The sequence below is a fragment of the Vipera ursinii genome (genome assembly GCF_947247035.1).
Source record: "Vipera ursinii genome assembly, chromosome: 1".
In the NCBI taxonomy this organism is placed as follows: Eukaryota; Metazoa; Chordata; class Lepidosauria; order Squamata; family Viperidae; genus Vipera; species Vipera ursinii.
Window position 1 is genome coordinate 284,086,599 of NC_139512.1, and position 26,436 is coordinate 284,113,034.

Genomic DNA, 26,436 nt, shown 5'->3' on the forward strand with positions numbered 1-26,436 from the left:
ATTTATACAGTAACTTGCAAATCCTCTATCTTAATACCATTGTACGCCTTACTTCACAAATGTTGGTTGGTGTAATTGCTACATCTTGCAGGACCACGGGCAAACAACCTAGCTCAGTTATGGATACTTGTAAGCCTGGCATATCTGAATTGTAGAACTATTACTTCAAAGGCTGTTGAGATAGTTGAATTCTCTATATTGGTTTGTACCAGCTCAAGATAGAGTCTATAAATTTGAGCACATTTTATTACTAATGCAATTATTACAGTACGTGAGGGAATGTGGTTTTTGAGATGCAAAATTTGTTCTACGAGAGTTTTGCATACAAACCTTACTTTCTTTCTAGCGTTTTCCCGCAAGCGCAGGTTCGGATTTTTTTTCTTCCCCCCCCCCCATCAACCGAGTGTTGATCCATCGGTTGCGACAGGAACTGACCGACAGGTTTGTGGGTAAGTGGCCCAAAGTCACCCAACTGATTTCCGATTGAAAGCCTTGCCCTTGATGATTTGTATTTCATTCACAAGTAAAAAAAAAAAAGAATAAGAATCTGCTTCATTTGGACGCCCCCCTCCCTTGTGTGGGTGACACTGTTATTATAGGAACACTTTTGGGGAGAGTCAAAGGAACGGCCGGAAGATGGGACTGCCATTCTCTTACTCGTTGGAAGATGGCGCTGTACAATATTCAATTTAGCACTTTGCAGGCTAGGAAGAAAGACTTTCAAAATATGAAAGCGGTATTTCATAGATAGATAGATAGATAGATAGATAGATAGATAGATAGATAGATAGATAGATAGATAGATAGATAGATAGATAGATAGACAGACAGACAGACAGACAGACAGATAGATATAGATAGATCTAGATCTATCTATAGATCTATCTATCTTTTTGGTGGAGCAGTGGGCTAATGCCTCCTTAAGTAACACCAGCTGCCTGCAATTAGTGCAGGTTCGCATCCCACCAGGCTCAAGGTTGACTCAGCCTTCCATCCTTCCAAGGTAGGTAAAATGAGGACCCAGATTGTTGGGGGCAATTAAGCTGACTTTGTAATAATGCCGCTTGGGGGGGAGGGGTGAAAGCCCTAATAATATAAATTAATTAAATTTCTATACCGCCCTTCTCCCGAAGGACTCAGGGCGGTGTACAGGGCAATAAATATAAAAACGAAGTACAAAAGTTAAAAAAAGAATTAAATATTATGCCCGAATATTATTTTTATCGGAAGAGGTTGAGGCCAAAAAGCTAAGCAGGATCTTGGGAGGGGCAGGCACGCGGCTTAGCCCGTGAAATCAAACATCCTAAAAGAAAGCGAACACCAGTTCTACATGCTGGTGTTCTAAGCCAGTTGCCAGCGGACAGGCCTCGAGAATCCGAGCTGGCTTCGATTCTTACTATGGAATAAAACTGGTTACATAAGGTCGGCCGGCTTGCAGTCAACACGCCGCGCCAACTCGGCCGCCGTGGTGCAGAAAGCGCGGTTTACGGCTTGCTGTCTTGGCTGAACGCCGGGCGAGACCCGGAACAGTAGAGGGCGCCGCCGGCTTCCGAGCCCGGCCCGGGGTGGCTGGCGGTCGACTGGGAAAGGAGGAGGAAGCCTCGGCGGGCGCCTTATCAGCGGACAGCAGCGAGGGCTGGGCCGCGCTTCATGGGGCCGCGCCGACCCAGCCCGTGAGGGGCCGCCCTCCGCCCGCTCGGCCAGAGAGAAGGAATCCGCCGCGGGCTTAATGGCGGGCTTGGCTCTCCGCCTTCCCTTGGTGGTGCGGCTGTGGCGACGGCAGAGCCTGCAGAGCTGCTCCCGGCCTCGGCTTCTCTTTCCCCCAGCGGGCCCCGGCAGCGCGGCATGGACCGCGGAGAGGCGCGGGGTCGCTGCTTTGCCCCCCGGCGCTCTCCGCCACGTGCCGCCCCTTGCCCGCTCCGCCTCCTCCTCCTGGGCATCCGCGGCCGAATCCTCGCGGAAGGAGCCGGGCGACCCTCAAGGAACCGAGCGGCCCCCGGCGGCAAGGCCGGACGAGCGCGAAGTTTCGGACGCTAAGAGGCTTTTGGCGCTGGCGTATCCGGAGCGCTGGAAACTGTCAGGTATCTCTTCCCCGGCTCTCGCCTCCTCGGCCGCAGCTCTCGGGTTGCAACGCGCGCTGCCCCCCACCCCTCCTCGCGCGGGCCGGTTGGTGAATTGATTTTACACCTGCAATGTACCTCTCTCCTCCCCGAGAATTCGTAACCGGTTCCCGCAGGTGGCAAGGGAACGCTGCTGTTCCCGCAGGTAGCTGCTGTTTTTATTTTTTTTTTAATTTTAATCCCATTTATATCCCGCCCTTCTCCCAAGACTCGGGGCGGCTTACAATCTAAGAAGCACAAACCAATGTGCTTAGCAATAGCCTTCATTCTATGTATATGCCTGCTCATTAGGGCTTTCGGCCCCCCCCCCCCTAAGCGGCATTATTACAAAGTCAGCTTAATTGCCCCCAACAATCTGGGTCCTCATTTTACCTACTTCGGAAGGATGGAAGGCTGAGTCAACCTTGAGCCTGGTGGGACGCGAACCTGCTGTTCCTGTTCCCTTCCGGCCATCTCCCTGCCCTTCGCTCCACCCCAGCGTTGGCTCAAGCAAATCCCCACCGTGTGATGCCCTGGCGCTGCTCTTGGTCTCCTTTGCTTGCCGTTGCCTTTTCCTCCCCAACTCTGCTTCATCTCAGCCCCAAAGTTCTTGGATCTACTCAGTAAATCAGTCAAATCAGAAAAGAGCTGGAAGGGACCTTGAAGGTCCTACCCCCACCCCTGCTCTAGCAGGAGACCCTGTTCCATTTCAGACAAGTGACTGTCCAATCTCTTCTTCAAAACCTCCGGTGATGAAGCACCCCTCAATGTCTGACAGCAAGCTGTTCCACTGGTTGTTTTGTTTTTCCGCTGTTAGGAAGTTTCTCCTTAATTCCAGGTTGCTTCTCTCCTTCGTTAGTTTCTTTCCCTTGTTTCTTGTCTTGCCTTCTGGTGCTTTGGAAAATATTTTTTTTTTAATCCCATTTATATCCCGCCCTTCTCCGAAGACTCAGGGTGGCTTACAATCTAAAGCACAAATCAATGTGCTTAGCAATAGCCTTCATTCTATGTATATGCCTGCTTATTAGGGCTTTTGGGGGCCCCCCAAGTGGCATTTTTACCAAGTCAACTTATTGCCCCCAACAATCTTGACCCCCAACTCCTTGTGGCAACCTCTCAAATACTGGAATTCTGCTGTCATGTCCCCCCTAGTCCTTCTTTTCTCTAGACAGGCCGTTCCCAAATCCTGCAACCATTCTTCATATGTTTTAGTCTCCAGGCCTTTAATCATCTTAGTTGCTCTTCTTTGCACTTTTTCCAAAGTCTCAACATCTTTTTTGCGATGTGACCAAAACTGGATGCAGTATTCCAGATGTTGCCTCACTAAGGCTTTATAAAGTGGTACTATAATAGTTCACGTGATTTTGATTCTATGCCTCTGTTTGTACAACCAAGGATTGTGTTAGCTTTTTTGGTTACTCAGCATCTACACGGATTTCAAGCCCATTTCTTTCACCTCCTCACATAATCCTGGGCTATTGGACTAGAAAACCTCCAAACTTCCATCTCTATTATTCTGTTATTCCTGCTCCCACCGTATCTGGATCAGATTTGCAATTCCCTTTCATTTGCACACTGCAGCACTGTGTATATAGTATTCAGTACTCCAATTTACAGGTAGTCTTCTACTTACAACCATTCGTTTACTGACTGTTTGAAGTTACAACGGCACTGAAAAAGGACACATGAGCATTTTTCAGATTTACGACCATTGCAGCATCCCCATGGTCATGTGATCAAAGTTCAAACACTTAGCAACTGGCATGTATTTATGGCAGTTACAGTGCCCCAGAGTCATGTGATCGCCTTTTGCAACCTTGTGATAAGCAAAGCCAGATTCACTTAACAACTGTGTTACTAACTTAATTTCAGTGATTGACTCAACAGCTGTGGCAAGAAAAGTTGTACAAATTCACTTAACAACTGTCCTGCTTAGCAATAAAAATTTTGGGTTCAATTGTGGTCGTGAGTTGAGGACTACCTGTAGTATCTTCTGAAAGTCATAAGTTACAACGTCAGCATTTCTCACCGTTTACTTTCTAGAGGGAGCTCTGCTGCTTCTTATTTTTCTTCTGTACCTCTGAATAATAGGAAGATTTTGGGGAGCCATTTGAGGGGTGCTAGGACAATCAAATATAGGGTGAAAAAATCTGGACAGTCTCTATATGACAGCAAATGCTGTGAATAAAGGAAACATTGTTAGCTGCTAACTCTTGGCAATCCTAGATATGAGGGGGCCTGGTCTAAGCTAAGGATCCCCAAACTCTTCAGCTTTTCAACACATGAAATTTCAGATTGTTTATTGACCCCCCAAACATTTATATGAAAATGATTTAATAAATACTACCTTAATAGTACTATTAATAACAATAAGCAATATCCATCTGAATTGCTAACTCTCCTCCTCACTCAGGCTATGTTCACATGGTGCACCAGAAAAATAGGTTTTGATTCTCATTTTTGCAAATCCAGAGAGTTGGGAGTTTTGAAGTAAACTAAAGCTCAAATCATTTTCCCACTGTGCTCTATGTTGGCACACATTAGTACCAAGCCATTACATGTCCAAATTGCCAGTCTTGGCTTGTATTTTTTTGGGACTTCTGACAAAATCTCTTGCTGATTTGATATAGTGCCTGTAGATCAATCATTACAGTAATACCATTTGGTTTTTTTAGGTGTATTACTAAAGATACTTTGTGCTAGATACTATGCCATATTGCAAAATCAAATTACATAATATCCACAGCTGCACCCACTGCAAAAAAAAAATTCTTTTCAGGTTGTGGTGAAACTGTTCTATTAAATTGCTGCATTAAGAATGCGATGAAACTTGAATCCATATATAGTTCAAGAGCTGCATAAAAAAGAATGAATAGGGATTTAGCTCATGGAGTATTTCATTTTTGCAGCAGTACTAGGGCAGGGTAAATTGAAAATAATCAAAGTTTAATGTGAATGAATTATTTAAATGTAAATAGAAAGTAAGTAGCATTCATAATGTAGTTTACATATATGGGATTGTAAAATGATCCCTTATATAATTTACAGGTAAAGATACTGGAAGTTTTACAAAAGTGGGGTTTGGTTTGAGGTCCTTTCAAGTTGTTACGCTAGGTTCCTTAAAATACTGACCTGGGTTACAAATAGTGGCTTGTTTGATTTTTATTTAGCATAGTGTCAGCTGAGTCATTAAGCTTTGTAAATTGTGGTTTCTACCTTTCATCAGTGTAAATCAGTGTAGCTTATTGTGTAAACTAGGTTACTGTGAAATAGATCACTAAATTGGAGTTTTGTTCTATGTATCTGATGCATTGGATTTTGGTAATATTATGCAATATTTATTAATTTTTAAGATGCAGTCCATCACACAACCACACTTACCTGGGATTATGCTAAATTGACAAGCAGGAGATTATAAAATACCTTGCATTTAATGCAAAAAAACAGTAAGGCTACCATTCACAATTTTCAATTTAATCCACCAGAGTAATGTTAACATTCAAAATATTTCTTTGAATTGTTTCTATAAAGAGCTCAAGTATTTTATGAAATGCTAATCTAAAACTTACATTAATAACTAAAAAGACGGTATGTTTGTTCCCCTTAACCGTACACAGCTGCTATTGGATTTTTGGCTGTTTCCAGTGTCATCACTATGTCTGCCCCTTTTTTCTTGGGAAAAGTTATTGATGTCGTTTACACAAATCAAACCGGTGAACTTGCAGAGAACCTATCCACACTCTGTGCCTTATTAACTGGAATATTTATGCTTGGTGCCGCTGCCAATGGAATACGTGTCTACCTCATGCAGATTTCAGGTAATTGGGTGTAAAAATGCATAGTTTAGTGAGTTATATAAGCCAGTGATAAATAAGATATTCAAAATACAGAGCCAGATACAGAGCGAGCTTCCTGCCATTGAATGGACAGGCTGCTTTTTTTATCAGAACAAGGGTGAGCCATTTGTAGCCTGCCATCCACACATGACCTGAATTTTTTTCCAACCATAGAAATTGTGCTATTGAAACCAAAAGAAATTACAGAATAATTTCTATGGAACAATGAGAAAAAAACAAGAAGAAAGTGAAAGGGCTTTGAAATGCCCTTTTCTGCCACAAAATCATGTCCCATAAATTGTTAGCAAGATGCACAAAACAATTTTTGGGGTTTTTTTAACCAATATTTCTTTTTGATCCAGTATTTCATATATGCATACAGCTCTTTCTCTCTTCCTGCCTTTCTGTACAATACATTTCTTACCAATAGAAGAGAATATTTATAGCTCAGGATTGAACTGTGGCATCCTTGATGCTCTCTGAGCTTGGTTGTTTTCTTGCAGATGTTTCGTTACCAAACTAGCACTGATTATTATTATTTATTTATTTTTTATTATTATTATTTATATTTTTATACCGCCCTTCTCCCGAAGGATGACGTTACCTAGTTTGGTAATGAAACATCTACAAGAAAACCACCAAGCTCAGAGAGCGCCAAGGACCCTCATTTCTTTCTTGATGCTGATAAATAGGATCTAGTAACAGTATACAGGTAGTCCTTGACTTACAACAGTTCATTTAGAGACCATTCAAAGTTACAACGGCACTGGAAAAAGTGACTCATTACTGTTTTTCAGTTACAACCTTTGCAGCATCCCCATGATCGTGTGATCAAAATTCAGATGCTTGGCAACCAGTTCATACTTATGACCGCTGAAGCATCCCAGGGTCATGTGATCACTTTTCACAACCTTCTGACAAGCAAAGTCAATGGGGAAGCCAGATTCACTTAACAACCAGGTTACTAACGTATCAACTGCAGTGATTCACTTAACAAAAAATGTAAAATGGGGCAAAATCACAAATTCTCACTTAACTTATATTTTGGGCTCAATTGTCCTAAGTCAGGACTACCTATAATGTAGCTAGTTTTATTGATTGTGAGCTTATAACTGAGCGTAATGCGGATATAAAATAAAATTACAGTTGGAACACAATACAACAATACAATACAATACAATACAACAAAACAATACAAGACATACAACACATCATAATATAAAGTAAGGAGCTTTCATACTAATCGTACATGGTATGTAAAAACCACTTCAATATAGGTAATAGGTTAGAATTCATTTAATTTTAAATCTGCTTCACAGGAGCCCACGAAAAAGAAACATTTTTATTGCTTTTTAAACTTTGATGGATCTGATTCCAAACATAACTCTGGTGACAATCTATTCCACAGAACTGAAACGGATGAAGAAAATCTCTTCACCAAGATGTGGCTATTCTAATAGTAGTAGAGTCAAATAACCCTAGCTAGAGAATTGGTTAAACACAAATGGACGGGATCTCTCAGCAGATCCTTGAAATAATTGGCCCTGCCCATATGCACCCTCATTGAATTGTGATTCCTAGGTTCCTCACAGCTGGAGAGATCTGCAGCTAGTACTGTAGTCCTGACATTCAAAATAAGCAACAGGGAAGGGTGGAGGAATATGATGACCAGGGAAGAATGCAATAATCTTATCCACATTTGGTTTCAGACAGTTGAAGCACATCCAATGTGAAATCCTGCTTAGGCAGTTGGAAAAAGATGCTCCCATAGTATCACCCACAGTTGGGACAGGTGAATAGATCTGAAGGACATCAGGGTATAAGCTTGAATTATTGCAAATAACTTTGGTGAATGCTCATGCTAAGTGTTTTTTAAAAAACATATTAAAATCCTGTCTATTAATTGCCATACTCCTTGACTGTTTTAGGGCAAAGAATTGTGAACCGTCTAAGAGCAACAATATTTTGTTCTCTTTTGAAACAAGAAGTAGCTTTTTTTGACAAAGCCAGCACTGGAGAGCTGATTAATCGCTTGTCTTCAGACACAGCTCTCTTGGGCCGTTCAGTCACTGAAAACCTTTCGGATGGGTTAAGAGCTGTAGGACAGGCCTCAGCTGCTATCGGGATGATGGTATGTGTTTGCATTGTTCTCCTTCCATTTCCGCAGATCCTTTGGTATAACGCTGTTTCCCCACCCCCATCGTCCCATCTTCATACCTTTACTGAAAGGGGTCTTGAAACTTAGCCCTTTTATGATTTGTGGACTTCAACTCCCAGAATTTGAAACATTTGATTTATAAATCTAGCAAAGCCTCTGTAAACTGCATTTAAAAATTAATCACTGCTTTTTTTTTCTTTTTTTACTTCTAGTTTTTTGTGTCTCCCAAACTTGCTACATTCGTCCTGACTGTAGTACCATCTCTGGCTGTCATAGCTGTGATTTATGGAACATATTTACGAAAACTGGCTAGAATGACACAGGATTCCCTTGCAGAAGCCACACAGGTAGGTTCTTGGTTGTTCCAGTGAGAATGCTGAAAGATGGTGCTGAAATGCTCTCAGCGTTTCTCTTTCAGGCACATCTCCCACAAATTCCCACTAGGTTCTGCATAACCATCCTTGTAATTCTCCAATTTGAAGTACTCCTTTTCATACAATCAGATCTCAAAAGTATCTTATAGCTCAAGATGCTTGAAGAATTTGTTCTTTGGGCATTCCAAGGTGAATTGACCTAATCTGATTAACATGATAATACAAATTAAGCTGCCCTCTTAAAAGGATTTTGCCTTTGTCTTCGCTTATAATGTGCTGCCAAATGTATTTAGAAATGCACACTCTTAGATAAAAGACGCTTTGAAAGTATGTTTTAATTGTGGCTGGTTTAAAAAGAAATAGCTCATTACAGACGCAGTTTTAATATAAGTTTGTGAATGGACATTAAAAATTTGACATTCCCTAGCTTTCTAGGGTATTACAGGATGATAAGTGCATCTATTCTAGGCTATATAAATAGTGTAGCAGAAAAGATCCACTGTTAGTATAATAAAATATGCAGGGAGGGCAATCCAGGAAGTCTTATGGGAAATACCTTAATTTTTACGTTTTGTTGACTGCAGTTAGCAGAAGAACGGATTGGAAATTTAAGAACAGTTCGAGCTTTTGGTCATGAGTTAACTGAAATGGAAAAATATGAGAACAAGATTCAGTATGTGCTACAATTGGCCCAAAAGGAAGCAATGGCTCGAGCAGGATTCTTTGGAGCAGTAAGTATATGAAGAAGGTGAGGAATCATCTGTGTTTTTCTGATGAATGTTTCCTTGAACAATTAAATTGTTATTTTGATATATCTGTAGTTGCATATTCTTTTATCATGACCATCAATTAACGTACTAAATAGGTTTACAGAAATATTTATAAGTAACAGCTTATAAATACATTTTTGTGAAGCTACTCCATTTTTAGATAACAGCATTATTTATTTTATTGTTTTATTTACCACATTTTTGAAGCACCCATCTCCCTCAGTTATGCAGAGAGCAGGCAAAAGAATCACAAATGTTAAGAAAAAAATTACGCGGGAAAGTAAATAGAACTGAAATTAATTTACAATTTACCGTTTTTCACTGTACCTCTCCATAACTTTCTACCTTTGCGAAACATCTGCCTTCTACCACATCTGTATACCGCTTCAGATGTTGCCTTTTGTCCTCTAAAGTTCTAACCTCTCTCTTTTTAAACATAACTTTTTTAGTCTTCCCCTTTCTCCTAACCTATTTATTATTCCTCATGTTATTTTTTATTTTTTTGAATCAACCAGCATTGTCTGTGGACAAAAATATACATATGTTAATGCTCTTGACAAACATACTTTTTCCATCACCACAGGCATTCATGTTTTGAGCTGCTGATGCATTGAACAAGCAAAGAGACATCACAGCTGGATTCATGCCTAAAGTAGGACTAGAACTCACCGTCTCCCAGAGTCTTGTCTGGAGCCTTAACCATCACTTTTACCGCATTCCAACCTTCATCTCCATATTTACATAGCATTCCAGAACTTAAGCCTATTGAGTTGCTCATATATTTTCTCTAAATCAACAGATGCAAAACACATATTCTTTTTTTTTACATGGCCTGGAAAGCAGCAAAAAGTTTCATCTGTATACCCCCTGCCTCGCATAAAGCCTCACAGTACTCCCCCAAATTGTCATTGTCATCTGTTGACACGTTTGAGTCAGAATCCTGCCACTTTCCCACCAAATTAATTGCCTTGTGGGTTTTTCCCTTTGTATAAAGGAACACTTTTTCCAAACATCGGGGTACTGATTTAGTCTTCACGGAAAATTAAAATGTTACCCAGCCACTCTGTGAGCAAACCACATATTTTAACATTTATTCAATTACACTGTATATTCCTGCAATTTTAGCCATTTTCAACTTTCTCATTGCATTTTTCATCATTTTTTTTCTTGGACAATAATACTGGAAGTTTCAGTTCCACCCATCATTATACCATTGTCATTCTCATAAGAGATCTCTCAAATACTATATTCCTTCCAGCATTTCCTCGTTTCAGTAACGTCCCAGATAATTTTATCTACCATTCGCTCTGGTGAAGATTCTTTGTTTACCCTCTTTCATCCACTTCTGAGATATCCATTAAAATTGCTGTGCATTTTATTTGTCTTATTTAATGTTAATCATTCCTTGCTCTCTTTGCAACTATCTTTTTTTCCTCTCTATGCACATTACAAAATGCGTTTCTCTCATCATTTTTTGCAGGAATTTTCCCATTTGCATTTTTCCTCATCCAGTTTCTTTTGCCATCATTGTGCTAAGCATCGTTTTTCGTATGCCACATTAATATACTCCATATATTTCTACTATACTTTTAAATTATTTCCAGATTGTTTTAAACAGCTTCTACACGCTCAGTTCATATATGCACCTTCCATTTATTCTCCTGTTTTATTCAGATTCTTTTTCATATAGTATTTCCATTTGTTCTTCCTGCAATCAGTCTACTTGAACTACTGTGCTGGGGTATTTTCCCACCTCATTCCTTCCATGTTCCTTATTTTCCCCCAAAATCTATTTCTGATGTTACCAAGAAATGGTCTTTCTCACATTCAATGTTCTTATCGCCCTTGAACCCTTCATTAAGTTTGAAATGCAGTGAAATTTACTACCCAGGTGAGCACAGAAGCACAGGCACACACAAGTAGTTCGTCCTGTTTTATTGTGAAAAGACAAATGAGATATTGCATGTGTTTAGCTATGAATCTGAAGGTGGTGGTGGGATGAAACACTTCATTACTAGCTAGCTAGTGATCATTAATTGGCTGGTATTCTCTGGGCTCAGCTATTGGCCAGAAAGTTAAAAACACTGGCTGGCTGGCGCTTCTAGATTTCTATAAGTTTACAACCATGTAAAAATACACCTATGATGGCAGCCTTTAAAATCTGAGTAGAACTAAAAAAAAATCATCAAAGCCTTCCTAGGTGCATTTGAAACTGGATTCTGGATCAGATGTTGAAAATGCTAGTCATATAAAAGTGTCCAAAAATCTCCTAAAATAATCAGTATTAAAGGATTGGTATTTTTAATTTATTTATTTATTTATTTATTTTATTTGGATTTATATACCGCCCCTCTCCCAAGGGACTCGGGGCGGTGTACAGGAATTCTAAATACTAAATTATATAATTCTAAATTATATAATAATTCCATAATTTTAAATTTTAATAATTCTAAATTATATAATAATTCCATAATAATTCCATAATTCTAAATTATGGAATTCTAAATACTAAGACTACTATTATAATAGGTTTCTTGATCTTCTTTTAGGCTAAGATCAAGGATTGCCTGTTCTTCCCTCTCTCGCAATGTTCATCCATAAATCTAAAGAATTACATTAAATCCTGAAATCAGCACTTTTTTTTTTTTAATTCCATTTATATCCCGCCCTTCTCCGAAGACTCAGGGCGGCTTACAAGCTTTTCCCTTTTCTTTCTTTACAGACGGGGTTATCAGGCAATTTGATTGTGCTTTTGGTTCTCTACAAAGGAGGATTACTGATGGGTGGTGCCCATTTGACTGTTGGTGAACTGTCTTCTTTCTTAATGTACGCTTTCTGGGTTGGCATAAGCATTAGAGGTAATATATTCTTAAAAATAAATTGGGGGAAAAATAGATAGACGAGATGCCGGATCAGAAGGCCAAAAGACCAACCTACTCCAATTTCCCTTTCTGTAGATATGTCAAGTACATTTCCCAAAATTGCTAGCTTGTCTGTCCTATGTTAACCTCTCCTTACAGAGCAGCTCTTGTTGCACCAAACTGACTGAACAGTTCTTCAGATGCTAAAGGGCTCAGGGATCAGCAAGAGCATTCATCCAACCCAATGTTTCTCAACCTTGGCGATTTTAAGATGTGTGGACTTCAATCCCCACAATTCCCCAGCTAGATGCAGGGGAATCTTAAAAGTTATCACAGTTGAGAGGGGTGTACAAATTCCAGCCCTGATGAATGTGAGAGATAACCTACTCAGAGCTGGTCCTGCCAGCCGTTTTATGGATCTTATTTATTAAAAGGAAAAGGAAGCAATAAATAGTTCCAGGCTATGTGCTCACTTTCTCTGCTGCTAGGGGGTGAAAATGAAGGGAGAAAAGCAGAGCCCCCGCCCAATTTTTGTTCCTGTCTTAAACTACCTAATCTTAGGTTATGCTTTATTTAGCTGTACTGGCTGGCTGTTTGAACACTGATCGGCACAGCTGATTTAACAAACATGCAATACCTGTTTTTGAACATGTATAACAATAGGGGATACTTTTTTCTTTCTTTCCTAGGATTAAGCTCTTTTTATACTGACTTAATGAAAGGTTTGGGAGCAGGAGGGCGTCTGTGGGAACTTATTGATCGAAAGCCACAGCTACCTTTTAATGGTAATGTCCTTATATTTTGCAGTTGTTTAAGAGGGTAAAATATCCATCCATCATGCAGTATACTGTAAAACAAAAACTAACATTCTCATAAATTAGAAGTAATTCTAATAAAGAATGTAAGCAAATTGCACATTTAATATCATAAATGATTCCAAAGAATATTCATTCGATACAACAGAATACATATATTGGTTATGGTGCAGGCTTTGTGAGTATCTTTTAAACAGTTAACATTTCTGTAACTTCCACAAATTACTTTTCACATCTTATGACAGTTTAAAGTCCAAACTAAATTTCCAGAGATGAAAATAACTGTAGTGTCATTATGTTACTGGCTATAGTCTCAGCAGCCCTCTAAGGCTATTTTATTGTTATTGGGAACATACATACACACACACAAACACCATACACATGCCCACACACACAAACACCACCCTCCAGTAAGTAGTCTGGCTGCAATAAAGCAGAATACAGAATGCAATAAAGCACAATAAAAGTACCACACTTACGACAATTTGAATAGAAATTGAAGCGAAGTTAGCACTCTGATCAGTAACATCATACGTACCATAAAGAGATGATTCAAGACTTGACAATCCCTTGTCAGGAATAGGAGTGATTTCTATTCTAGCTGTGACATGTAGGCTGTGCCATTCTACCTTTTCTTTCATAAATCATGGACCTTTTGTTTCCTATTCTCCATCATGATCACTTTGTTGCTATTATTGAAAACCTCATCTAGTTACAGGTAGTCCTCGACTTTCAACGGTTTATTTAGTGACCGAAGTTACAACAGCACTGAAAAAGTAATTTATGACTCTTTTTCACACTTAACATTGTCGCAGCATCCCCATTGTCACGCGATCAAAACGCAAACGCTTGGCAACTGACTCATATTTATGACAGGTGCAGTGTCCTGGAGTCATGTGATCACTTTTTGCGACCTTCTGACAGGCAAAGTCAATGGGGAAGCCAAATTCACTTAAAACGAGGTCACTAACTTAACAACTGCAGTGATTCACTTAAAAACTGTGGCAGGAAAGATCATAAAATGGGGCGAAACTCACTTAAATGTCTTGCTTAGCAACAGAACCTTTGGGCCCAATTGTCATAAATCAAGGACTACCTGTATATTAATTCTGGGGTGAAGTAAGAATAAATGCCTTTGGATCCAACTTGACCATAACTGGCAGGTCTTAAAAATGTTATGCTATGGGGCACCAGGAAAGGAGCTGTTTCATTTCCTGAATGTACCAATAGTTGGGATTCATGTTTTGTTCTATAAGCAGAGAAGCCCAAATTGCTGGATGACTCATCTTTAAGAATGCCCAGATTCATGTACCTCTAGTTTACAGAATCTTAGTCAAATGTCATGTTGACCATAATTGTTTTCTTTTAGTAATTTTTTTAGTGTAAATAATTGTATTTGTGTTTACTAATATGTGTTTGAATGATATACTATTGATGTTACTTTCATTTTTGGATTTTTTGTCTATTTAGAGGGAACAGTATTAAGCCAGGATGCTTTCAGAGGTGCCCTTGAGTTTAAAAATGTCACGTTTGCATATCCAACACGTCCAGAAACGTTGGTTTTTCAAGACTTTTCTCTCAGCATGCCTGCAGGCTCTGTCATGGCCCTAGTAGGCCCCAGTGGATCTGGCAAATCAACAGTTGTATCTCTTCTCCTGAGGCTTTATGATCCCCTCTCAGGTATTTATATGTCGTTGTATGTATATGTTGCTGGGTATACTTCTGATTAGAGATCAAAACACAATTTGCTCTTGGAGAAGTATGACCTTTGTAGAATCAGTTGGAAGACTATTTACAAGGGTGTTGAGACAAAATGCATCATTGTCATTTTATAACTTCCTGAAAAGGGAGCAATAATAAACAACAAATTCATATTTATGTTTCACTCATCTTGTATTTTTACAGTTAAGGTAATATTTCAGGCAATGTATATATAAACTGCTCATTCCTACACTTTTCTAAATTAATAGGATTTGACATGAATGTGCTGGAATCATAATTTCTTATATTAGAAAGAGAAATGTCTCTAGAAATCACTTATTCTATGCAAGGTGAAATCAGTTCTTGCCTAGAATATTTTTTTTAAAAAAAATCTAATTTGATAAGAGTGTCATTATGTATACTTTTTCTCTCTTCTTCCTCGTTGTCTAATATATTATCTAACATTCTCTTAATTTATTGAAGGAAGTATTACTGTTGATGGGGTTGATATCTGTCAGCTTAACCCACTATGGTTCAGGACTAATATCGGAACAGTAAGTCAGGTAAAAGAGAAGCAAAGTTTTCTTACAGTATTTGCTGATCCTAATTTCTTTAGAGATGTCAGGATTCTTATTTTTTTGCCCCTTCACGTTTGAATTTGCCTCATGCCCCTTTAAAGCAATCGTACTCATCACAGTTTATGACAAAAAGTGTTCCCTTTAATTTCTATGGTCACATGTTACTTATTTAATTTATGATCTCATCTGGGCATATATATGTACCTGTGTTGCCATATTCCTTATGCTTTTTCATACCTTAGGAACCCACTCTGTTCTCATGCTCTATTGCTGAAAACATAGCCTATGGTGCAGAGGATCCATCCACCGTAACTCCTGCAGAAATTGAGAGAGTTGCCAAGATTGCAAACGCTTCTAATTTTATCCAAAATTTTCCACAAGGATTCCATACCTTAGTTGGAGAAAAAGGTGTTCTTCTCTCTGGTAAGACTACATCATTTAGACATCTAATTTTTGTAATTCATGGCTGTTATAGAAGGAATTACATTTTCCTGTCTCATTCTGCTGCGCATTTCATTTTGCTATAACACAAATCTGCTCTAAACAGACCTTTTGACCTTCTTCTGACCTTCCCAAGGGATTTCAGGGATAGGGATATAGTGACCATACATCCTTTATTATAAAGGGCAGTCCTTTACAAGTAGTCCTCAATTTACAACAGTTCATTCAGTGACTGTACAAAGTTACAGTAGCACTGAAAAAAGTGACTTATGACTATTTTTCACACTTATGACCATTGCAGCATCTCTATGGTCATATGATCAAAATTCGGATACTTGGCAACTGACTCATGGTTGCAATGTCCCGAGGTCACATGATCATCTTTTGCAACCTTCTGACAAGTAAAATCAATGAGGAAGCCAGATTCACTTAACAACCTTGTTACTAACTTAACTGCAGTGATTCACTTAACAAAAGTAGCAATAAAGGTCCTAAAATGGGGCAAAATTCACTTAGCAATAGAAATTTTGGGCTCACATGCTCACAAGTCAAGGATTACCTGTATTTCAGAAGTGTCCTTTAGATTTATTTATTTTTCAAAAACTTTGTCTTTTGTTTTGCTCATTTAATTTTTACTGTGCAAATTGAAGTTTTTCGCATTTAATTGAAAAATGTGGAAATTGAGTTGTCTTTTTAAAATAAGATCCTCTTTGATTTTAGATATTTTTATTACAGTAGGCTTTCTGGCAAAGTTTTTCCTTGATTTTACTCCTGAATTTTCCTTTGTAAAGCATAGTTATAAATATAAACTATTTTTATCCTTATCAATCTATTTCAGATTTGCCCCCTTTTCAAGTTTGTCTTACTTCCCCCCCCCCCCCAAGAAAATGTGGTCAGGCTAGTTATGGGAGATGCAGAAGGGGAAAGAGAAAATTCTGTTCTGCTAACAAATACTATTCTGTCAACATCTAGAGCAGCGTTTCCCAACCTTAGGAACTTGAAGATGCGTGGACTTCAACTCCCAGAATTCCCCAGCCAGCATCTTCAAGTTCCTAAGGTTGGGAAACGCTGATCTAGAGCAATGTTTCTCAATCTCAGCAAGTTTAAGATGTGTGGACTTCAGCTCCCCAAAATCCCCTAGCCAGTATTCTAAGTGTCTACACATCTTAAAGTTGACAAGGTTGAGAAACTTTGGTCTAGACACCTTTTCTTAGAACTGCATGTGCTTTATTGTACTGTTTTCAATATCATCTCTTGAATTTTATTAAAATACTTAAAATAATCTTGTTGTCAAACTGCAGTGCAGTCATTATTTTCTCCATTAAAGTCCGATTTTCCATAGGTGAGAGAAAATAAAAAAGTAACCTGTAAGTCATTTGTTTTGAATGGCAGAGTACTTTTAAAAAAAACACAAACACCATAAATAATTATACATAAAATGAATACAATGTATTTTTATTATAGGTGGGCAGAAGCAGCGAATTGCAATTGCTCGAGCTCTTCTGAAGGTAAGCCTTTAAATAGACAAAAGGAAAATATGTGACAAAAATGATTTAATTAGTTGAATTAAGAGAAATAAGAACTCTCACACATTCATTGCATTTTAGGATAGTTCTCATACATTATTCTTTCAGTATACAGTTTATTATGTATATTTTAAGAGTCTGTTACTTTTCTGTCATTAAATCTTATAATTATTGGATCTTATTCTAGTTTTTTTCTAGGACAACCAGGTGTGGAAACCCCCACTCATTAACCTAAGAAGGCAATAATTTTAATTATGGTTTTAAAAAGATTCTTGTTCTTTAAGTGGGATGGTTGGCTATATAATAGTACTAGAGTTTGCAGGTTATTTTAAAGATGCAATGTCTTAAATGTCTTATAGATACTAAAGTTTGACCAAGCTTTTACATAAAAGAAAAAGGCTTTGAAAAGATAAGTCTTTTCTAGCTTGATTTTCTTTCTTTTTCTTTTTCTTCTTTTTTCTTTTTTCTTTTTTCTTTTTCTTTCTTTCTCTCCTTCCCTCCCTCCTCCTTTTCTTGTATTTTGTGACAAAATAGTTCAGTAATTTATTAGTATTGCTTTAGAGAAAACATCTCTTGATGCCTATTAAAACCTCTAATAAAAGTGGTGTTCCTTTAAAAAAAATCTACATGAAGTAAATTCTAATCTCAACCTTTTTGTACTCATCCTGTTTTTAGAATCCCAAAATTCTTCTTCTTGATGAAGCAACAAGGTAAATAATAAAAATTAGGAAAATTATGGGTAGCTTGGACAATGTTGAAATTGTTCCTTATTAAATTAATATCCAACTCCCCCCCCCCCCGAGGCTTTCTGGTATCTTTACTATTGATTTTGTGACAAAACATTGCTCGTATTTTCCTCATTGTGGAATATTCTTTTATAGCTTCCATTTTTTTCTCCCGTTATTCAGATAACTCTTCTTTTCAGCATCCTAGATACCAAAAGAAAAGTGAACAACTTCATAAAGTTGTTGTGCAGTAATTAGTGTTTTGTGACCAGCCATGCCTTCTGGGGCAACCATTTTATTAATAGGAATTGTCCCACAGCAGCTACTGTATTTTTTTCCATGTCAGAACATCCTGCCAGAATTCCAAATGTGCCTGCCTAAGCACACATAATGCTATTCCAGATGTCTTTTCATGAATTTGAAGTTGTGCATACATATAATGCTTCTAGCCAACTCCATAGAAGGGATTTGTAAGAGTGTGCTCTAATATGTTTGGATACTTGCAGGCCAGTATAAACTACTTTTCATCTGACCCAGACCAAAGGATGCAATTCTCAGGATAGATGTAAATCGAACAGACTTTATAGCTGGATTTGTACAAGTATACAGGCTTCCCTGCTTTCTGAAAGACTGCATATGTACTACAGGTAGTGCTCCACTTACAACCACAGTTGAGCCCCAAATTTCCATTTGCTAAGCAAGGCAGTTTTAAGTTTTGCCCCATTTTACGAACTTTCTTGCCACATCTCTTAAGTGAATCACTGCAGTTATTAAGTTAGTAACATGGTTGTTAAGTGAATCTGGCTTCCCCACTGACTTTATCAGAAGTGGCAAAACATTATCCTGGAACACTGCAGCTACGATTATTAATACAAGCCAGTTGCCAAGCATCCGAATTTTGGTCATGTGACCATTGAGATACTCTAATGGCGAGACTCATAAATCACTTTTTTCAGTGCCAATGTAACTTTGAACGCTCACTAAATAAATGATTGTAAGATGAGTAGTGTCTGTACAGCGCAGTATGCTAGCATAGAGGTCCCCAACCTTTTGGGCACCAGGGGCCAATTCCGTGGAGAAAGGTTTTTCCATGGACCAGAGAGTGCGTGGTTTTGTGTCCTGCCTGCATCCCACGGATGGCGCTTTGCTTTTTTGTGTGGACCGGTTGTTGGCATGCCATGGCCCGGTACTGGTCCATGGATCGGGGGTTGGGGACCCCTGTGATAGCACAGTCATGCTTCCCTAAGTCATTTCTATTTCATGAATCTATAATACTTCTTCACACTCTAATGAGGTATTTAAATTGCAGATTAAAAAAAGAGAATGTCTTAACTCAGTTTGGGGGGCATCGTCTGTGAAATATTGGGCTCTCTTTGTTGAAATTAAATCTCTCAAAAATTAAAATAATTGCTTTTGTTTAAAAAATCCCGACACCATTGAATATTTTTTTAAAAAATCCAAATTTTAAATGAAAATGAAATGAAAAAAAAATTATGCAGGCCATTATGCTCTAGTAAAGTCTCTACATTCAGATTCATAATGGGAAGAATAACCTTTTTTTTCCATTCGATTCATTAATTAGTGCTTTGGATGCTGAAAATGAGTATCTTGTCCAAGAAGCATTAGACCGGCTGATGGAAGGCAGAACTGTTCTTATTATTGCACATCGACTCTCCACTATTCAGAATGCTAATTCTGTTGCAGTTCTGGACCAAGGCAGAATAGTTGAGTGTGGAAAGCATGAAACACTGCTTGCAAACCCAAATGGACTTTTCAGCAAATTAATGAAAAAACAGTCTTTTATCCAAAATATTGAACATTTTGCATCTAATTGAAAAATATCCTTTTTAAAAAAAGGAATGAAAAGGTATAACTAGGGAAGAAAAATGTAATATTTCCAAGAATTTAAATTATGCTTCAATAAATGTGTTGTATATATTTTTCAGTGTACTTCAGATATTTGCAAAAATTTATTATCTTAAGCTTTTTATTCAAAGCATTTAAGAAATTATATTGTGGTGCAATCCAAAAGTGAATTGTTTTTAAGATTCTACAGTTGCTATGTGATTAATGCAGGGATAGATATACTTTCCAGACCCAGGTGCTGTTGTATAACCTGGTTACCTCCTTCCCAAATCCAAGAAATTTAAGAAGTTTGCCAAGTTTTTGTAAAGGATCTACATGGGAGTACAGTAAGTACCATACTGCTGATCCCTAGATTAATGGATATATCACGAGTGCTTGCAGAATTTAATTTTATGATTTGGAAGCCTACTTTGAATTTTCAACTAGTTTATTTTCACCCCAAATATCTTTTCATACTAATCATTATGATTTTAATAATTTTATCATTACTATGAAGACAAATTGGATTCACAAAATCAAAAACCCTCATGTTGCGGATAACGTTAAGGCAAAGAAGAATATTATTAGTCAAAGTAAATTCTACCACATACCTGATGTTAAAATATTTGATTTCTTTAGGTTCTTGACTGCGTATCAAGAAATAGCTTATCCAGCAAATTATGTTTTGCTGATGATATGTTGATGTATGTTTGTCTTTTGTCTTTCAAACCACTCTATTCCATTTTCCCTTTAACCATGTCCTTTTTAAAATGATCAGCATTTTGTAGCATAGAAAACATAAGACCTGTTCTCTTTAAGGACTCTCCCCTTTAAGGGAAAACAACAATAATGCTTTAAAAATTCATTTTAATTACTGGCAAACCTGGTCAGTCTGTTACTATCTAGCCAATCTACTGATAAATGTAGTTAGTTTACTCATACAGAAACCCATACTGCTTCCCACCATATGCACAGATGGAGGGAAAGGATCGTCAATATTATATTTTCAATAGTATTCAGCTAAACGTAGGTAAGAAAGTGGGAAACGATAATATTACTTAATGTGCCACCAGTAACACACAATGAGTTGAACTTAGAATTCCCTGAATGATGTAATAAATGTTTAAAATGGAAGTATTGTAGATAAACCAAAGATATGATAAGTGTTCAAAGAATATTAACTGCAAGAAACATATTCCCATAATTTCACATTATATTCGGTTGATATGATGGTACACAGTACTGTCTTTATATAATGACTTCTCTAAATTGACTTATCAAAGGTTGATTCCAAAATGTCATAGTTACATTTTCTAACTAAGTTGAAGTCATGAATCATACTGAGAGAAGGGGAAAAAATAATGTGGCCCTAAATGCACATATACTATGGGTTGAAGTCAGATTAGATTAGAAATTAGGACACTTATCTATTGGATGCCCCAAAGCTGTCCCAAGCTTTTCTAAATTGTTGTCTGCAAGCAAACAACCAAGCTCAAATAGCACCAAGGACCCCATAAATATAATACTATTGATTAGAACAAAATGGAAATTTCATGGAGCTTTCTTTCCATGAGATTTCCATTGTTGGAATGTTGGTATATAAATGAAACTTTTCACAATTTTCACAAATTATGATACTGATCGTAATGATCAATTATTTTGAAGAAATTCAGTTATTTTCACATTAATTTCAAATATTGTAGAAAAACGTCTGGATTTTTTCTTCACTAACATACTTCATTATCATTGGTCCTTCCAATTTAGTGACACATAAAGTTGAAACTAATGATTTATGTTCCATTCAAGTGGCCATGAGGGCTATAATTGGCACCATGCTTATGGCTCTGTAGTTTTTTTAAATCTCAATTGTCTTAATGTTATTTAATATAGGGGATATTTTGCAACTGACCAGAACAAAAATAGTTTTTTAGTCCTGCAAAGAATCAGTTCTTACCATTCTTAATTCTTAATTCCAAGGGGATACACAGTGGGATAATGAAGTATTTAGTAATGCAGTCTAAAGCAAGCTTAACTAATTTTGATATAAAGAACATTTTTGTATTCTTTGTTCCCTAGTTCTTGTCAGTAATATTTTGTATAACAATAAAATGTATTAATAAACTATATATGACATTTTTCCATTCTTATTTTTATCCTGTTTATCCTTACGTTTTCTCATTATTAAAATGAGTAATAGTATACGGGGTACCAGTAACGCATTGTGATATGAAAAGTGCAGTACATTTATTTATTTATTTATTTTATTTTTGGGACTTATATGCCGCCCTATCTCCCGAAAGATTCAGGGCGGCTAAGAACAATAAAACACAATAATACAAATGTTAAAAAAGATTAAACTAACAAGCCCCAATGATAAAATATTAAAAATATTCTATTTAAAAATCCCTATCGTCAGTCCAGGTCAGCCTGATGGAAAAGATGTTTTAAGGCCGCGACGAAAGGACCGGAGATCCGGGGCCATCCAGACCTCAAGGGGAAGTTGATTCCACAGGGCCAACGCTCCCACAGAGAAGGCCCTCCCCCTGTTGTGGCATATGTAGCCTTAACATTTTTCAAGAAAGACAGTGTTCCCTTGGCACTTATTCTCTGGTCTATCTTCCCATTTTCCTGGGAATATCAATTTTTCTCCTCAAACTTTCCAATAACCTGTCTTTCTATTGAAGCAGACCCCAAGCAGATGTGCAACAATAAAAAAAATCATTTGGAGCAAAAACATCTCTCTTAAATACACATATTCCATTGATGTAATTGATATTTGATCATGGTATATGTCAGGTTATATCATGTTATTATACAACTGTTATTAATTGAGACAGATAATATGAATTATATTGATTTTCCAATGTTTCAGAAATGGTGAGTGTTGTCCACTGTTTGGGAATGAAATCCAAAGTTCAGTTTTGCCCTTTACATCTCCAGATTTTTTAAGAGTTTGACTCATAATCTCAGCCCACACATTTTAAAATTATAATTTTGATTTACAAGTCAGTTTCTTGCATCTACCCAGTGTAAACATGCTGTGCAAAAGTATCTGCATGATTTAGATTTATCAAACCATAAGCTCCACCCTCTCTATATGTGGACACAACACAGTGAAAAGAGCTAGAGCTTGCAGCATGATGCTGTTCTTGCCATTTATCTCCACAGGCACCTCTTATATTGTAGAAACGTCCTTTTCCTATCATAATCCCATAACCTTATTCTGGAATAGCCTTTTTTGGAGCTTAGACACACCCCCTCCTTATAGTCCTTTAGGAAGTTACTGAAAAGTGACAGCATTTTCTTAATTTTATTTATTGCACATTTTAAGTTATTACAATTTTCTTTTAATTTCATTGTCATTTATGTAGTTTATTTGAATGAATGCTTTAACCATCATTGTAATATTCTTTGTAAGCTGCCAAGAGTCAATCACAGTGGGACACAAGTCAAACCAATCAATAACTTTGCCTTCATCTTGTACTCAGGTCATGGGCAAGATTTAAGTTGTTTTCAGTTAACTGCCACTTGTTCACTTGAACTTGTGACAGCATCGAATAAGTAGTAGTTACAACTGGTCATCCTTCTCACCAACATAGCATTCCCACAGTCATGTGATTGTAATCCAGGTGTCTGGCAACCAGCCTACATTTCCAACTAGAGCAGCATCCCACAAGCACAGAATTGTTATTTGCAACTTTTCCTGCCAATTTCCCACAAACAGAGTCAATGGGGAAGCTGCCAGGAACTCAGAAGTTGTAATTATGCAGGGATTGCTGGAATTGCCATTGCTCACTGTCACATCATGCTTTACAACTGCATTGCTTAATTCTGGTCCCTATTACTATTGTTAACTATGTAGTAAAGTAGCTTACTTATTCCAGCATTTATTTAAAAGCAGGAATCAAAGTCTTGGGCAACTGAAGGATGAATGACAAAATATTTTTGATGACACAAACTTCATCTCCCTTCAAACTTATGTCATGATGCTTGCATGCAGATACTTAAGGGGTGGAATTTACATCAGGAATATAATAGATTTCATCATTTTGACATAAGATCTATTTGCTGCAGACTGCTGCTGAAGTATTTAATGTCTCTCTGAACTTTTGTCTAGCTGGCAATCAGAAGACAGGGAATGGCTGGGAAATAAAGTAATAAGGATCCAGCCAGGACATAAGACTTTATGCCATTATCTACATCAGTAGCAACACACATTTGGCTTTCCCAGACAACTATCCGTGTGACTGTAGAAATGGATCAAATAAAAATAAATACAGGTTGTCCTCAATTTATGACCACAATGGAGCCCAAAATTCCTGTTGCTAAGTGTGACATTTGTTAAGTGAATTTTGCCCCACTTTATGACCTTTCTTGCTAAAGTTGTTAAGTGAATCACCGCAGCTGTTACTAGCACGGTTAAGTGAATCTGGATTCCTCCATTGACTGTGCTTGTCAGAAGTTCACAAAAGGTGATCGCGTGACCCTGGGAAACCCTGCAACCCTCATACATACGAGTCAGTTGCCAAGCATCTGGATTTTCATCCTGTGACCATGGGGATGCTGCAATGTTGTTAAGTGTGAAAAAAGGTCACATCACTTTTTTTAGTGCTATTGTAAGTTTGAACGGTCACTAAATGAACTGTTGGTAAGCCGAGGACTATCTTATTGGGAGGTTTGAGTTGGGCTTTTCGCAATCGTCTGTGGGTCCAATGAAGAGCCGAGAAAATAGATAGATACAACATTACCATAACGCCAGGGATTTATTTATTTAGCATATGGCTGGTCACACACAGAATTAAAAGCACTTCATATTTACAAGTTAGAACAGTTAAAACAATTTTTTTTAAAAAAAGAAGCAATTATAAAACCTAAGAGGAAAACAGAAATAACATTTCAGAGTTTCATGTCGAGTTTGGAGATCCAGTCAGTAGCTGCCGTTGTTACGCAGAGGAAGTCCTTAAAATCTCCTGGGTATCTTCTATTAGTGCATTCCCTCACTATATGTTGGATAGTCTGTCGGGGAGCCCCGCAATCACATTGTGCTGAAGGTGTCTTTCCCCATTTATACAGAGAATCGGCACACACCCCAGGAGTCGTTCTAATTCTATTGTATGTCACCCATATGTGTCCAGGTAGATTAAATCCTGGAGGTATACTATTAGGATTAATATGCTCAGAAATATCTTGGGAGGTATAGCTACTCCATGCTTCCATCCACTTTTGTATAGTGCTCTGATGTTCGGCCAGCAGCTTAAGCACTGTGAGGAGTGGTGGATTTCTTGACTTTAATCGACATCTTAAGAGATCAGAGGTATAGGCATGAATGGGTAGAGAGGAGTTTAGCAGGATCTTACTATACTCCCGAATGAGAGCTTCTTGTAAGTGCGGGGGAAGTATGTGGCTAAGAACTGGTAAGAAGCCAGGGAGAGCTCGTCATCTGGAAACTACACACATGGGGGGAGAGGAAAGAACTTCCCGCTTTTCTGGATCGATTGGACCAAGCCAGGGGTAGGCAACCTCGGCTCTTTTATGACTCATGGACTTCAACTCCCAGAATGCCTGAGTCAGCTATGCTGACTCAGGCATTCTGGGAGTTGAAGTCCATGAGTCATAAAAGAGCCGAGGTTGCCTACCCCTGGACTAAGCCAAGGAGGGCAGAAAATCTTCAACCAATCCCGTTCTTGGAGGAAATAGGACGTCATTTAAATGCGCCAGTTTTGCTTTGACGAGAAAAGAGCAACGAGACTTGAAAGGCTTGGGACTATTTGTTTTATATATATAACGGCCTCCTCGGTTTTGTACAGAGGCAACAATGTTTCTTTCCACTCCCAGCTCGCCTCACACTCCAGGCGGCGGCGGGTCGGGCCGAAGAAGCCTCCGCCCAGGCGGTAAGAAGAGCCAAACGCTGGTGACGCCGTCCGTCTCTTCCCCAGCCTTCTTCTCGCCAGCAACGAGGAGACACCTCGGTACCCACTCTGCGCGGTGAGTACCCTGCCCCGCCCATCGGTGGGTGGAGACTAACTGGGCCCTCCCTCGATGCGATTGGTGGAAAGATTTGCAAAGGGCGTCCGGAGAGGACGGCTGGGGTGCTTGTTTTCGGGCACAACAAGTGCTGTTTTAATAGCAAAAGAGCAAATAATATGTATTGCGCTGGGGGGAGGGTAATCACAGTTACTGGGGTCGTCCCAGTTGAGGCGGGAATACGAAAGCGTTTTCAAGGAAGTTCCCTCCCCTGGAAATTATGTATGGCCCCTTCAAATGCACTGCTGCTTTCAGGGGAAAGGAAGGATTGAATATTTTCTTCTATGCTGCTAACCTGTCATTCATGGGTTGGGTGTCACTCTTTAAGCTGCCACTCATATAACCAAAAAAATAAATAAATAAATAGTCGCATTTTTATTTCTCCAATGCTGGCTACTCCTTGTCAAATGGTTAATAAAAATATACCTTTTATTTCTTGTATTTAAAAAGCACTGTAAAGAAAACGTACCCAAGAGAGGGGATAAGAGTTTAAGTCAGCGTTTCCCAACCTTAGGAACTTGAAGATGCGTGGACTTCAACTCCCAGAATTCCCCAGCCAGCTATGCTGGCTGGGGAATTCTGGGAGTTGAAGTCCACGCATCTTCAAGTTCCTAAGGTTGGGAAACGCTGGTTTAAGTTACTCTGTTGATCAGGTGAACGATTCTCCTAATTTGTATTTCTAG

At 38.3% G+C, this 26,436-nt stretch overlaps 2 protein-coding genes across 3 annotated transcripts in view; both read left to right on the top strand.

The window, feature by feature from the left end:
* The first annotated feature begins 1,576 nt into the window (after positions 1–1,576).
* ABCB10 (ATP binding cassette subfamily B member 10) lies at positions 1,577–21,870 on the top strand. 2 transcript variants are annotated; one of them, XR_014490672.1, is made up of 14 exons: positions 1,577–2,081; positions 5,717–5,917; positions 7,864–8,066; positions 8,306–8,440; positions 9,052–9,198; positions 11,960–12,095; positions 12,788–12,883; positions 14,384–14,593; positions 15,098–15,177; positions 15,435–15,615; positions 17,098–17,141; positions 17,835–17,869; positions 18,391–18,531; positions 19,467–19,594. XR_014490672.1 is itself a non-coding variant. In XM_083348257.1 (13 exons), exons 1-13 carry the CDS (start codon positions 1,730–1,732, stop codon positions 19,717–19,719), a joined length of 2,073 nt encoding a protein of 690 aa, XP_083204383.1. In that variant the 5' UTR covers positions 1,577–1,729; the 3' UTR covers positions 19,720–21,870. The 2 variants fall into 2 exon arrangements, 1 of the variants encoding a protein (XP_083204383.1); XM_083348257.1 differs by lacking the exon at positions 18,391–18,531 and having other exon boundaries at positions 19,467–21,870.
* Positions 21,871–25,474: 3,604 nt separating this feature from the next.
* NUP133 (nucleoporin 133) overlaps positions 25,475–26,436 on the top strand; it is a 31,584-nt gene continuing 30,622 nt past the window's right edge. Inside the window, exon 1 of the mRNA XM_083367957.1 lies at positions 25,475–25,714. Coding sequence (XP_083224083.1) covers positions 25,545–25,714 — 170 coding nt within the window. The 5' untranslated portion in view covers positions 25,475–25,544. The remainder of the gene's footprint in view (positions 25,715–26,436) is intronic.